At 42.6% G+C, this 12,901-nt stretch overlaps 1 protein-coding gene across 2 annotated transcripts in view; it reads left to right on the top strand.

The window, feature by feature from the left end:
* LOC144767651 (uncharacterized) overlaps positions 1–12,660 on the top strand; it is a 44,652-nt gene extending 31,992 nt beyond the window's left edge. For both annotated transcript variants that reach the window (XM_078651052.1, XM_078651057.1), the window contains 2 exons: positions 674–738; positions 8,735–12,660. In XM_078651052.1, coding sequence (XP_078507178.1) covers positions 9,427–11,055 — 1,629 coding nt within the window. In that variant the 5' untranslated portion in view covers positions 674–738; positions 8,735–9,426 and the 3' untranslated portion in view covers positions 11,056–12,660. The remainder of the gene's footprint in view (positions 1–673; positions 739–8,734) is intronic.
* Positions 12,661–12,901: the final 241 nt, after the last annotated feature.

The following is a 12,901-nucleotide window of genomic DNA, read 5'->3' as shown; positions in this document are numbered from 1 at the left end:
ATGTTTCCTAATTTTTTTTAATTGAACCCTTTAGCCATTCTGCTCAGGTGAGTATTGGCGTGAGCACTTCACTCTGTTAAGGGTCGTGGTTACTCACAGTGCCAACACTCCCAGGAGCAGAACTATGAGATTTTCCAAATTCGGAGCAGAACTATGAGATTTTCCAAAGTCCACCACTGGTTTTCCCACAGCCACCAACTGAAGAGTGTACTAGTAGCCGTGTGAACACAGCCGGGAAAAAGGGGAATGGAACAGAGAAGAGACTGCCTGACCATCTGGCTCTTCCACTCTACTTCTTCCTTTCTGCCGTACTCCGTTTTATGCCTTTCTTACTCCCTCTCTCTCTTCAAGCATGAGTGGAAATCGATGTAACAGAAAAGCACACCATTACTAATTTCCTTCAATTCCTTCTCCACTTTCTTACTCTCTGACTTTCTCTCTCTCTCTCTCTCTCTATATATATATATATATAATTTCCTTACCCAGAGAGCCTATGGCTTTTGCTCCTAATCTATTCTTCAATATAACTATTTTATTCTTTGGTAACCTGCATTATAAACAACATTTTCGCACCCTTTGACTCTGTGAGTTAATTTATTCTTTTTCACTCATTCGTTCATTCACTCACTGCCTTACTTTCTTATCTTCTGAATTCTTCTTACTTCTCCCTTAGAAACCTTCTGGAGCCTCCGTCATCAACCAAGCAACGAAGAAATCAGGAACTGAAGTATTCAATGGGTAAGGGTTAATTCTTCTCTTTATATTTCTTTTTTCCTATTCACTTTAAATTGGTATTTCTCTCCAGTTCTAAATTACCGAACTAACTAACCGGCGCACCGAAGCGCTCGAACATGCGCCTAAGCCTGGCACAAAATTGCGCTATTTCTATCTAACTAGACTACAGAAAGAACATAACTAATCTCTGAAAATCCATTGGTGCCTCGGTTCTAAAATCAACCGGCGCACTTCACAGCTGGTCTAGACCTCGCGCCAGTGTCCAGGAACTCAGGACTAGACCGGCAAATTCCACCGCGGTCCTCCCTGTTGGTAGTATAGGGGAGAATGCCCGGTTCCGCACTATAATCGCCCGCGACCTTTTCCGAGTGGGTGATCTTTGCAATGCCGGTTCAATGGCTGATACTGCGAGACAAAGAAGAGCTTTAATTACTAGTGCCTCACCTGTGTTATTGCATTGTTTGCATCAGATTCTCCTACTGCTTGGCCCGTGTTATTGCATTATTTGCATCAATCCTAGTGCCTGGCCCGTTTTATTGCATTATTTGCTTCAATCCAAGTGCCTGGCCCGTGTTATTGCATTGTTTGTGTCAGATTCTCCTACTGCTTGGCCAGTGTTTTTGCATTATTTGCTTCAATCCAAGAGCCTAGTCCGTGTGATAGCATTGTTTGCATCAGATTTTCCTAGTACCTGATCTGTGTTATTGCACTGTTTGCATCAGATTCTCATAGTGCTTGGCCTGTGTTATTCCATTGTTTGCATCAGATTCTTCTAGTGTCTGGCCCGTGTTATTGCATCAGATTCTCCTAGTGCCTGGCCTGTGTTATCGCAGTGTTTGTGTCAGATTCTCCTAGTGCCTGGCCGTGTTATTGCATTGTTTGCATCAGATTCTCTTGTTGCCTGGCCTGTGTTATAGCATTGTTTGCATCAGATTCTTCTGGTGCCTCGCCCATGTTATTGCAGTGTTTGTGTCAGATTCTCCTACTGCTTGGCCCGTGTTATTGCATTATTTGCATCAATCCTAGTGCCTGGCGCGTTTTATTGCATTATTTGCTTCAATCCAAGTGCCTGGCCCGTGTTATTGCATTGTTTGTGTCAGATTCTCCTACTGCTTGGCCAGTGTTATTGCATTATTTGCTTCAATCCAAGAGCCTAGTCCGTGTGATAGCATTGTTTGCATCAGATTTTCCTAGTACCTGATCTGTGTTATTGCACTGTTTGCATCAGATTCTCATAGTGCTTGGCCTGTGTTATTGCATTGTTTGCATCAGATTCTTCTAGTGTCTGGCCCGTGTTATTGCATCAGATTCTCCTAGTGCCTGGCCTGTGTTATTGCAGTGTTTGCGTCAGATTCTCCTAGTGCCTGGCCGTGTTCTTCCATTGTTTGCATCAGATTCTTCTGGTGCCTCGCCCGTGTTATTGCAGTGTTTGTGTCAGATTCTCCTCCTGCTTGGCCCGTGTTATTGCATTATTTGCATCAATCCTAGTGACTGGCCCGTGTTATTGCATTATTTGCTTCAATCCAAGTGCCTGGCCCGTGTTATTGCATTGTTTGTGTCAGATTCTCCTACTGCTTGGCCCATGTTATTGCATTATTTGCTTCAATCCAAGAGCCTGGTCCGTGTTATTGCATTGTTTGCATCCGATTCCCCTAGTACCTGATCTGTGTTATTGCATTGTTTATATCAGATTCTCCTCGTGCCTGGCCTGTGTTATTGCATTGTGTGCATCAGATTTTTCTAGTGCCTGACGCATGTTATTGCATTGTTTGTGTCAGATTCTCCCAACCCCTGGTCTGTGTTATTGCATTGTTTACATCAGATTCTCCTCGTGCCTGGCCTGTGTTGTTGCATTGTTTGCATCACATTTTTCTAGTGCCTTACCCGTGTTATTGCATTGTTTGCATCAAATTTTCTTGATGCTTGGCCTATGTTATTGCATTGTTTGCATCAGATTTTTCTAGTGCCTGACCCGTGTTATTGCATTGTTTGCATCAGATTCTCCAAGTGCCTGGCCTGTGTTATTGCATTGTTTGCATCAGATTCTCCTCGTGCCTGGCCTGTGTTATTGCATTGTTTGCATCAGATTTTTCTAGTGCTTGACCCGTGTTATTGTATTGTTTGCATCAGATTCTCCTGATGCTTGGCCTATGTTATTGCATTGTTTGCATCAGATTTTTCTAGTGCCTGACCCGTGTTATTGCATTGTTTGCATCAGATTCTCCTCGTGCCTGGCTTGTGTTATTGCATTGTTTGCATCAGATTCTCCTCATGCCTGGCCCATGTTATTGCAGTGTTTGTGTCAGATTCTCCTACTGCTTGGCCCGTGTTAGTGCATAATTTGCTTCAACCCTCGTGCCTGGCCCGTGTTATTGTAATGTTTGCATTAGATTCTCTTGGTGCCTGGCCCGTGTTATTGCATTGTTTGCATCAGATTCTCTTGGGGCCTGGCCCATGTTATTGCATTGTTTGCATCAGATTCTCCTCGTGCCTGGCCCGTGTTATTGCATTGCTTACATTACATTATTCTGGTGCCTGGCCTGTGTTATTGCATTATTTGCTTCAATCCTACTGCCTGGCCCGTGTTATTGCATTGTTTGCATCTAGTGCCCGGCCTGTGTTATTGCATTGTTTGCATCTAGTGCACGGCCTGTGTTATTGCATTGTTTGCATTAGATTCTTCTAGTGCCTGCTCTGTGTTATTGCATTGTTTGCGTCAGGTTGTCACAACACCTGGCCTGTGTTATTGCATTGTTTGCGTCACGTTTTTCTATTACATGGTCTGTTATTGCATTATATGTGCTGCTTTTGGTATGGTATTATTCTAATAGTTGCAGCTTTTCTAACAAACATGGTACCTTTTATCCCAATCAAGTGCATCTGACTGCAAGGACACTGCCCTCTTCCTGCAGTGTTGTGTGGCATTTTAGGCTCCGAGTGAATTTTCCCGATTCATGTCCTTATATAGGTACGATTCACATTGCCCTTATATAGGCATAGAAATCAAGTCCTTACTTAGACATATCTGATGCAGACCAAATATAGGCATGGCTACTTCCACCCGTGCCAAACGTCATAACGATTACTTGGAAAATCAGTTTAAGCAGTTAGGGAACTTCCCCTTGCTCGAATATTGATTTGTCCAAGAACTCATGTACTTTGCAAAGAACAACTGTTCCCTAGGGGTTCTTTCCTGACGTTATTATGCCCGACTTTATGTCAAAATGTAGCATTCCTAGACACCTTCAAGGTATAAATATACCTCCACTTGCTCTAGAAAGACACAGTGGTTCGGAGCAGTTCGACTATACACTTGCCCGATGGAGCTCGCTAAAGCAAGTGCTGAAGGAAGCCGACCCTCCAGCTGACGCACTGATCAGGAAGCTGTCTCTTCTCCTGCCGAGAATCCAGCTCCAGTGTTTCCAAGCTCCCCTTGCGGGGAGTTGGGAAGTCGAGTCCTAAGACAGAGATACCAGACCTCCTTCTTTCTAACGAAGGTATGGAGCTTATTAGAACCTAGAGAAATCTTGGATAGATTCTTGGCAAAGAAATCTAAACCTATTCTACACAATACTTACTTCTTCCCTTGTACTAGACTTAGGTTAGGTACATCGGGGTAGGCGTATTTTAGAAGCACCAGTTGAGTATTTTAGCCTGTGTATTTATGTATGTATTTTTATATGGCTTAGAACCCATACAATGCTCTTACAGTATTATTTTATAATACTATTCTCGCTGTACGCATTATACTTTGCAGTCTGCTTAACGATTGTAGCAGTTCACTTCTCTTGTATGAGAAAGAAGACTGTTCAATAAACCTTTTTATTGAAAATGCCTGTATTACTATTTCTCTGCAACTCTGTAGAAACTAAGCATGCACGATTGACTGAGTAAAATACGTATCTATTGTTTCCTCCACTCTAGAGATATGTTTCTCATTCTTGGGAAACAAAGTTCTCATGTTTATGCGGTTGTCAGAAACGAATCCCTTCTTGTGAATTCGAGAAAGTTTCTAGTGACCACTGAGCTAGCTGACACTCACTATTAAGTTTAGTATATTCAATAGAGACCTTGTCGACCTCAGTCCTACGTCTAATCTATAGGATATATTATTCCAATGCGTAGAGCCTATTGGGAATATAGGAACTACGCTACAGCAGTAGCAATCTACTTCCCATTTATGAAGCAACAGACAGCACAGCATGCCTGCCAGAGATGTCGTAGGGTCAGAAACAGTGCATAGGTAAATAGGTATGATGCAAAACAAACTGATGAGTAAGATTTTAAAGGAAGAAGCTGCTGTGATAGACGGCAAAACATCCATGTCAAAACATCAGCAGTAGGACAATGGTACATGGAACGATAATAGTAGATTTATTTACACGTCTATGCAGTGCGTGTCACTTAATGTTCTTTTCTTCCACTCTCATGAGATGGTTTTACAAGGCAGGCAACTCTGAGCTCACTGAGTGTGGAGCTTCCACGAACCCAGAGACGGGCCGTTCCAAAGACGGTAACAGAGAAGGTTGAAAGATCTGAGTCTTGATCCTGGCAGATGGACGGGTGATCCCTGAGGGGGTGTAGTTGGTCTGTGTGTTGCCACGGCTGTCCAGTGGGTGTAAGAAAATGTCAGCAATTTGTGGAGGGCCTTCTTTTGGGTGAGAACCACCCAGCTTCATGCAATACGGACTAGAGGGTCTGTGTCTGCGCAGAATGAGTTACATTCTGATAGTAAAATGGAGGACCTTGTCCAAAGGCGATAGATGTTACCAAGGTTTAACATCTTCAGTTACGGCAGATAGAGAAAGTCCATTTACCTCCAGGTACTTGAAAAGCTTTCTGCACTCTGCTGGTGCAGGCAGGATGTTTATTCTCTAGTTGGAATTTGCCAGGGGATGTTCAGATACAGTGGTTGAATCAAACCTTGGAGCAGCACTTGTAGCGTTGACTCTTGGAGTCTTGTAGTGTGTGCTGGATGCGGTAGAACTGTCTCAATGCTCTACGGAGCTCAGAAAATCCAGACTCTCTGTCCTCTCAGAGCACGAGGTCTGTGGCTTGACCAGTTGAACTGCAATAAAGAAGATGACTTGGACCAGTTCTACCTCTCCCAACCTTTGGATTGATCATTGAGGAACAAAGCCCTGCCTGGAAGGAAGATCTGCACAAGGCACAGCTGACAGAAGCCCCTGTCTGGAAGAAAGATTTGCACATGGCACAGCTGACTGACGTCCTGTCTAGAAAGGAAGATCTGCACAAGGCGCAGCTGACAGAAGCCTGTGCCTGGAATGAAGATCTGCACAAGGCGCAGCTGACAGACGTCCTGCCAGGAATGAAGATCTGCACAAGGCGCAGCTGACAGAAGTCCTGCCTGGAAGGAAGATCTGCACAGGGCACAGCTGAGAGAAGGTCTGCCTGGCGGTGACCTCAAAGCAGTGAGAGACCCACAAACCACAAGACCCTTCAAGCCCAGCTAGTCACACTGGACACAATGTACATCAAAGGCCTGATTTAGATTTCAGCGGATGGTTTATTCCATCACAAATGTGACGGGTATCCTGCCCGCCCCACTAAAAATGCATTACATCCTGTGGCAATTAAAATAAGGCAGACAAGATATCTGTCACGTTTTGATTCGGCCTTGGTGTAGTTCGCAGAGTTTTACTCTTGCGGAACTCCACGAAACTCCACACTCTACAGGACTTCCGCAAGTGGCAGAGTTTGTTAAATTGCGCTGCTCTCACTGATCTTTAGTGCCAGGAGTTTGTCCTGTATTGTAAAATCAGCATGAGCGGCACTACGCGTCACGCCAGAGGGCGCTGTTGCTTTCTGCCGCTCGAATTGACATTCTAATTGAGTGGCAGCTTCATCAACGAGAATGACAGAGTTCTACCCTTGAGTGGTCGCGACCTCCCTAAATTAGAAATCTCACCAGGAGGAGGTCTTGCGCATTATATATTCTCACAAGTGCTCGCCACCTTACCATTGGCGAACCGCTTGTGAAAAGAAACTCAGTTCTGCATCACTTTGTGGAGTTTCTTGGAACTCCGCACCTGTGGGCAAAACTTCGTACGCTCCCCTGACAGATCGTAATTCTTCCACCACCCCTAGTTTTGAGGCAATAATCTGTTGGACAAACTCCTAACTAGGCCCTATGTCTGCAATAAGTGTTGTAGAAGAAGTGAGATCCATGGCCTTGTGACTATCAGGCCATTATCAGACTTCTGATGAACCCCACAGAGTGAGTCCGCAGCCAGAGGGCAGTAGAGAGACCGAAGGACAGGAAATGAGATAAACTAGAAGATGGCAAATATGGAAAGGTAGAAATGCTGCATCACCTGTGGATAACTGGCAACTCCTTCCGATCTTCCAAAGGCCCATCCAGTCACAAAGTGGCATCCTGGGCCCCAAACGGACAAGATCATGCCAGATGCCATGTATTGGTGGAAAAGGGGGGAAAAAAAGAGTAATATGCCCACATCTGCTGCGGGGATATGTCAGGTAAATTATTGGTTGTGATGGATTCTCTATAAGTACTAAATGATTAATATTGTTGAATATTAAATTATATGAATCAACGTTTGTTTGCCTTATCTGCGCTTATAATGTATAGGACAGTCCTTACAGTGAACCCATCGTTCTGTTTGACACAAAAGCCCCGGAAGGAGCTGTATCTTACAGAACTTTATCTACTTTAGGAAGAACTAAAGACTTGCTTTTTAAAGTTGTCTTTCAGGTCCAGAACCGGCTGGGTGCTGTAAGCTTCACTAATGTCAGGGAGATAGACAGATGTTATGGCGATAGGAAACCCCCCTCAACTCACAATAATGTTCCAGTCTTCCAGGTTAGAAGAAACTAGAAATGCTTGAACCAAGGGAGCTGTTGAAAGTGTCAAAGAAGGCTTATGACCAGCAAGGTAAAGACAGGAATTGGTATTTGAGATGATCTTAAGTGAATAGGAAAGGAACGAGAAGAAGTGTATGAATGGAGTTACTTTTGTTGTATACTTCGTGAAGAGTTACTGGAAATTTTACAGCCCTGCCTGATCCATCTCTTTTTCTAAAATCTATTGTTGTTTCAATAAAATCTTGACCATATGCGTCTAACTTAAGCTATACCTCTAGCAGTTGGGTGCCCCGGGAGCGCCCTTACTCTGTAAACCCTGGTAAATCCCCTCCTTTTCAGACATTAATAAGATGTCACCTGATCAACATATCTTTTAGTTAAATATCTGTATATGAAGAAATATTCCTTGCTAAGTTTCAAAGGCGGTAAAGAAGAGGGGGGAGATTTACTAATAATTCTGCACTGTGTTTGCGTCACAAAAGTGGCACAAAATGGCGCAAAATCTTTTTTCCTAATTTACTTTCCAGCACTAAACTTGTTTTGCGCTGGAAATAACGTAAAAGTAATGTGACACTTTGTGCCATGGGGGCCTGCCAAGGGGGGTGCATGGGGGTTCCTGTGCAACCACCCAAGGTATCTCACGCTAAACCCAATTTACCAAATACAGTAGATAGGGTTTAGTGAGAGTAAACTGCACACTTTTAAACTAGGTGCAAGGAAGGAGAAATGCTTTCATTTCTCCTTCCTTTTCTGACTTTGCATATGTGCTGCACTATTCAACACGCATACAAAGTGGGAAAAGCTTTTCCTCGTGTCTGGCATAGTATTTGGTACAGGAAGGCTGTCCTTCCTGTACAAAACCTATGCTGGACTCACACACACACTATCGCGCTCTGGAGCTAAGGTGTGTGCATGGCGCAGGGCCACTGTAATCGGTGCCAGAGCAAGGGAAAAGGAAGGAGAGAGCCATATCTTTGAAAATATGGTGCTTTCCTGCTCCCTCCCTGTCGTGCAAAGCAGCGCAGCCTCATGGGGGTTGGGAGGGGGGGTTGCGCTGCAATGCGTGGAGAATGTCTTTTACAACCAGTTAAACATTGTGAATTCTCATTCCATTATGTTTCAATTTAGTAATTTTAAATATCTTTACATCCAACAGAAAGCAAGCCTTGAATGTATGAAGAAGCTAATGCTGTAAATCTTCAATAATAGCAGAAATAATGAGTTACAGTATTCAGGAAAACATCAGCGCAGTCGGCGACAGAGAAACCTGCACACAAACTGACAGTAACTGGATGAAGCAGTGAAGGGCAGTTCGGTGGATGTAAGAGACTGAGCTGAGCACCTCCATGACACAAGACGAACAAATAACCTTAGGAAAATTAAGGCAACAACAATAACAAACCGCCTGCTGTATAAACAAATGTCCAATTCCAACTTTGATTATGGTATCGTTATGATGTGATTACAACCACAATTCAGTGCTCTGGATGGATTGTAAACTCTTTCTGGCCAAACCACAGCAACCGGAGAAAAGCACAACAGAGTGAAGCCAGACAGCTGACGGCTAAAGGAAAGATAAGTTCTTATATCTACAAAACAAAAGGCTGTTCCAATTTGCACCGGCCGGAAGGAAGATACAACTTTACCCGCAAGCGTGCATAGCCATAATCCAATCTAAAGGCACAATCGGCTACAAAGACACCTTCTACGTATAAGGAGTGTGGCAAATATTTGGTGGCTATTGCATTTTATTGTTAAAACAGAAATCAAACGTGCAAAATACCGCACACATTTAAAGTGTGTGAGAAAAACACAAGTACTTTATCAGCCATATTGGCCCATCAGGAAATGCAGTCATGGGATGTAGACAAATATATACCCGACCCACAGACAGTAACCAAGAAAGAAGAATCATACACATGCAGCGAGAGCTTTAGTTTGTCATCACAACTCAAGCTTCATCAGCAGACGTACACAGGACAAAAACCATTCAAGTGCAGTGAATGTGTAAAGAGCTTTAGTACGTTATCAGAACTACAAATACACCAGCGAACACATACAGGGGAAAAGCCATTCAAGTGCAGTGAATGTGCAAAGTGCTTTAGACACTTATCAACCCTCCAAACACATCAGCGAATGCACACAGGGGAAAAGCCATTCAAGTGCAGTGAATGTGGGAAGAGCTTTAGTCGATTATCAGGCCTACACATTCATGAGCGAACACACACGGGGGAAAAACCCTATCATTGTAGTGAATGTGACAGTAGTTTTAGTTACTCTTCAGCATTAAGGTCTCATCAGCGAACTCACACAGGAGAAAAGCCATTCAAGTGCAGTGAATGTGGGAAGAGCTGTGGTCAGTTATCAGACCTAAAAAGTCACCAGCGGACACACACGGGGGAAAAACCCTTTAATTGTAGTGAATGTGACAGTAGTTTTCACAGCTCTTCAGCATTAAGGTATCATCAGGGAACTCACACCGGAGAAAAACCATTCAAGTGCAATAAATGTGTAAAGAGCTTTAGTCACTTATCAAACCTCCAAACACATCAGCGAATACACACAGGAGAAAAACCATTCAAGTGCAGTGAATGTGCAAAGTGCTTTAATCGATTATCAAACCTCCAAACACATCAGCAAACTCACACAGGAGAAAAACCCTTCAAGTGCAGTGAATGTGTAAAGAGCTTTAGTCAGTTATCAGAACTACAAATACACCAGCGAACACATACAGGGGAAAAGCCATACCATTGCAGTGAATGTGACAGTGCATTTATTGACTCTTCACCATTAAGGATTCATCAGCGAATACACACAGGGGAAAAAACATTCAAGTGCAGTGAATGTGCGATGTACTTTAGACACTTATCAAGCCTTCAGAGACATAATCAAACACACACAGGGGAAAAGCCATTCAACTGCAGTGAATGTGGGAAGCGCTTTAGTCAATTATCAGTGCTAAAAAGTCATCAGCGAACACATACGGGTAACAAACCCTATCATTGTAGTGAATGTGAGAGTAGTTTTAGTTACTCTTCAGCATTAAGGTATCATCAGCAAACTCACACAGGAGAAAAACCATTCAAGTGCAATGAATGTGGGAAGAGCTTTAGTCAATTATCAGACCTACAAAGACATCAGCGAATACACAAAGGGGAAAAACCATTCAAGTGCAATGAATGTGGGAAGAGCTTTAGTCAATTATCAGACCTACAAAGACATCAGCGAATACACACAGGGGAAAAACCATATGATTGCTGTGAATGTTTGAAGAGCTTTAGTCGGTTATCAACCCTACGAAAACATCAACAAACACACACAGGGGGAAAGCCACTCAAGTGCAATGAATGTGGGAAGAGCTTTAGTCTACTATTAGAGCTACAAAGTCATCAGCAAACACACAGGGGGAAAACATGTAAGGGCACTGAAAGTGAGAAGGGCTTTTGTCAATTTTCAATCCCGCACAACCCTCAGTGAATACACTCCTTAATTTAACTCACATGGAAATAATGCTAGAGATGCAGAGATTCCGGAAAGAACTTAAGAACATCAAAAATAATATTGACCCATCTGAGGACATAGACAAGAGCTGAACAGTGCAGTTATTGTGAGAGGAATGAATTACAGAAAAAGATAAAATTCTAATTATGTGGAACATTGAAATACCAGATGATAGAAGACCCGACTAGCAGTAAAGAAGAAAAACAGATAACAGTATTTGCAGAATTATAAAAGTGTTTGTTTCCAGTGATGGTTCATTTCTGTACACATAGCAAAGCGACATGATGCACCAGGATACACAGTGGAAGCTGAGCACAATGTGGACTAAAAGAAAAGAAACATTGTTGATTTTTATTTGGCGAAGAAGAGATACAAAGAAAAACATTAAATCGCACCTGACCACACTACCTGTAAAAGCAACACTGAACAATACTAGGACTAACAACGGTATTTTCAGCTATTTTGTCGGATTAGTAATAAAACCTATGAACTCAAAACACCCAGAGTGGACATGTTGTCAGGGCTCTGGAGATGGGAAGCTTCATTGAAAAAATTTATGTATTACTGTTAACACATGCCACTGCAGTACATGTAATGAACTAAAGTGAAGCACAGGTGTTCAAGAAATAACCTATTTTTAGATATAAAAGAGCATATACCTTGTTTTTAAGTAACGTTTGCTGCATCTTTTACAGACTGATATCGGTTGATGAATCAGCTTGTGCCTTGGGCCTTATAGCTAAGTGTGACCCGTGGCTCCTCTCCGACTTGGCTCTCTCTGTTAATTCAGTGTCTTGCCAAACTCTACTTTTTACCAGAATTGAACCACTGTAAGCAGCATACTCGGAAGAATGTGGTGAAATAGCGAAAACCCACATCAAAAGCATATATGTGCCAGGACAATCAGTTGCACTCACAGCAACTCGTCTTCCACACTGATTGTCCCTTGTTCTCAAATGTTCTGAAGGATTTGTTGTATGAATGCCAGAAGTGGCAGTGACATTCATGAAGCTAAAGCTAACAGGAGTTTGTGGGAGATGGAGAGGAGGAGAGATAAAGAGAGCGAGAGAGACAAAGAAAGGGGGAGAAAAAGAAAGAGAGAAATGAAAGGAGGGGTAATGGCAAGTGATTTGTATTCACCTTAAAATAGAAGAAGCAGCCAAATACATGTCAATGTGTGACATCACCAGAGAAACGAGCTGAATACCTGTGAATTTATATATTTATTTTTAATACTTATAGACCCATGTCATGCAAATAAACAGGGAACAAGTAAGGAAAATAGTGATGGAACCCATTATCATATGCAAATCGCAATGACGTCACATGTAGTGATGTCACAAGAAGTGATGTCGGGCCTCATAATAATTTTCACGGAAAAGGTTGACGGCCTGTTTTAAAAACAAAAAACAAGAAACATAAAATAATGTAAAAAGAAGTTTTTGGTTTCAGTTTTTATACATCATGTGTTTTTCCCACTATCGGTTTGTAACTAAACTCGGAATTGACTGAAAGTGTAAATATTTTTAAACAGATATGTGGAACTTGGAAATTACATTTTTAAACAGTTCGGCAAATGAATAAAATGTGCTTTAATTTGCTTTTGTTTCCTGACGTTCTTTATCCAGCCCCTAAGCCCCAAAGTGTTTCACATTTACAGTGTATTAAGCAATAGAAGGGCTAATTTTGTCTAGTTCTCTGTTCCTCTCTTGCGCTACTCACACAAATAAATAAAGGGGACGCTGCTAGTGGGACGGAAAGTTACAAACACTCTGAGGCCTGTGTTTGCAGATGCAAGAAGCAAAGTAACATTTCCCAGTCG

Source organism: Lissotriton helveticus, chromosome 1_1 (genome assembly GCF_964261635.1).
Source record: "Lissotriton helveticus chromosome 1_1, aLisHel1.1, whole genome shotgun sequence".
Lineage (NCBI taxonomy): Eukaryota > Metazoa > Chordata > Amphibia > Caudata > Salamandridae > Lissotriton > Lissotriton helveticus.
Note: the sequence above shows the minus strand (reverse complement) of the source record. Positions and strands in the feature narration are given on the sequence as shown.